This window comes from Penaeus monodon, chromosome 14 (assembly GCF_015228065.2).
Source record: "Penaeus monodon isolate SGIC_2016 chromosome 14, NSTDA_Pmon_1, whole genome shotgun sequence".
Lineage (NCBI taxonomy): Eukaryota > Metazoa > Arthropoda > Malacostraca > Decapoda > Penaeidae > Penaeus > Penaeus monodon.
The window spans coordinates 15,364,994-15,367,493 of record NC_051399.1 but is presented as its reverse complement, the minus strand read 5'-3'; the positions used below and the strand labels follow the sequence as shown (position 1 = coordinate 15,367,493).

The window sequence follows — 2,500 nt, the reverse complement described above, 5'->3', positions numbered from 1 at the left end:
AAATTCATTCTTACATAAACCTGTTATAGTGCATTATGCTACAGCCTTTAGTCAAATCTTATTTGAAGGAGCTTCTAATGAAGTGTGGAATCCTAGTAAGAGGTACTTCAAGATCTACTTCCATGCTTTGCTTATCACATGCAGAGCTTGCTAGGGATTCCAACATACATTAGTATCCACACAAAATCTGTATCATGTACACATTCATTTTCATGATACATGTTTATTCTGATGCCATTTGCACCTTTGTCAAGTGTTCAGAACCTGGAGATCTGAGATACAGAAAATTACTCCTGTGTCTTGATTCAGTAGAAATTTGGTAGTTATGAGTGTTCCTGCATAGTTTGCATAGTGCTAGCCCAGTACTGAAAGATGGAATGGATTACTGTAGAACTTATGAAAAGCAGATGCTTCAACCAGTAGATTTTTATTGATGGCAAGCATCTACATAGATTTTCATGGCTAGTTTTAAGGCATTTATATCCTGGAACACTGTTTATGTTTGTATACAAGTATAATTATATAAGTGGATTATTTGTATCCTTTTTTTTTTTTTTCCAGAAAGAAGGACCAAGTAAGTTAGCCATAATGTTTGGCAATTTGAAGAGCAAGCTTGGAGATGTGACAGATTTGAAGAAGTTGTCATCACCTCAGGCACTAACTTCAGCAGCTGGTGGCTCTCGGCAGCGTTCTTCACAGCACACGCCAGGATCCCTTACACCCAGATCTCGACATTCTCGACAGGCATCCACTGCATCACTACAGGGACTTGGCTTGCCTATATCACCACCACATTCTCCATCAGATCAAAATGGTTCTTTAAATGTTCATGATCGGGTATGTTTTGTCATCTTGACTGTTTTATGATAGATTTCATTACAAAGGACTTTTGTCGTACCTAGTCAAATATTTTCTTGTATAAATATATTTTTTATATAGTTTTCAACTCTTGTTAATAGTGCTACATCTCAAAAAAAGTTTTTTTTATAGAATCTAATTAAGTATTGTGTTTTTATGTTTCAGACACAAGAACTTGAGCGCGAAATCTTAAAATTAAGATCTACTTTAGAAACACAACAAGATGTGGCATTAGAACGACTGAATACAAAAGAGCAGGAATGGAAAGCAAAATTACAAGAGGAACGTGATAAAGTAAGATAAAAATTCTTCAAGCACAGGCTTGAAAAAGATCTGATATTGATGTAAAGTATTTTAACCCATTGCTGCTGGGAACTTGTGATGTCCACTGCAGTTTTCTTTTGTGAATTGTGATTACACATAGATTACTCAACATGTTCTCAGTCACCAAGGAGTCAATTAGTAGGCCTACCTGACCTCAGCTCATATACACTTCCTTAAGTTTTTGGGATGAATTCATTTTTCTAATACTATTGATATTAATACCGTTATTATTAATCATATCCTGAGTATCATAACATATATATGTTTTATACAAAAATCAAGAAAAAGGGTAAATAGGTAAGATAGGTACGTCTGGTAATTGACTGTGTCGTGACTCAGCATTTTTGCAGCCATCTGTGTGTAAACACAATTGGAGATCTAAAATCTCCAGTGGCAGCAGTTTGATAATTTGTCATATAGAGAAAATTGTTTAGGATGACCCTTCTCTTCACAATAACCAAAAATTGTGATAATGATATTTTGAGATCACAATGTCATAATATAGGAAAACAATTTCTCTCAAGGTCAAGGGGACCCCACCCCCACCCCTTTGAATTTTCAGGGAATGTTACTTAATCAAAGATACTCCCCCAGTTTATTTTGTTTGTAAATTGACATTTGTAACATACTCAAATTGATAAACTGTTGATCATTGAACATATGCAGTAAATTAAGGATATGTATATACAAGTCTGGAGGTTTTTTTGATGTATGATGGGGAGGGAATGATTAGAAGCAAAATATATTTAAAAATCGGTGAAAATTTATTTACAAATATATATTTATTTATACATACATACATTCATACATTTGCCTATTTGTATATATATATATAATATATATATATATATATATATATATATATATATATATATATATATATATATATATATATATAAATATATATATATATTATATATATATATATATTTTTTTTAAGTTCATGTTTGAGCCGCCATGGTCAAAGCATGATACTTAATTGTAGTTTTTTTTTTCATGTTGTGATGCTCTTGGAGTGAGTGCATGGTAGGGTCCCAGTTCCTTTCCACGGAGAGTGCCGGTGTTACCTTTATATATATATATATATATATATATATATATATATATATATATATATATATATATATATATATATATATATATATTAATATATATATATATATTATATTATATATAAACATATATATATATATAAACTATATATATATATATAAATATATATATATATATAATATATATATATTATATTATATATATATATATATATAATATATATATATATATATTATATATATATATATATATATATATATTATAT

The 2,500-nt window shown here is 29.8% G+C and overlaps 1 protein-coding gene across 3 annotated transcripts in view; it reads left to right on the top strand.

Moving 5' to 3' along the window:
• LOC119580918 (golgin subfamily A member 1-like) overlaps positions 1-2,500 on the top strand; it is a 78,033-nt gene that overhangs the window by 9,717 nt on the left and 65,816 nt on the right. For 2 of the 3 annotated variants that reach the window (XM_037929160.1, XM_037929158.1), the window contains exons 2-3: positions 562-837; positions 1,024-1,152. In XM_037929160.1, coding sequence (XP_037785088.1) covers positions 589-837; positions 1,024-1,152 — 378 coding nt within the window. In that variant the 5' untranslated portion in view covers positions 562-588. The remainder of the gene's footprint in view (positions 1-561; positions 838-1,023; positions 1,153-2,500) is intronic. The other variant, XM_037929159.1, reaches the window with a different exon arrangement.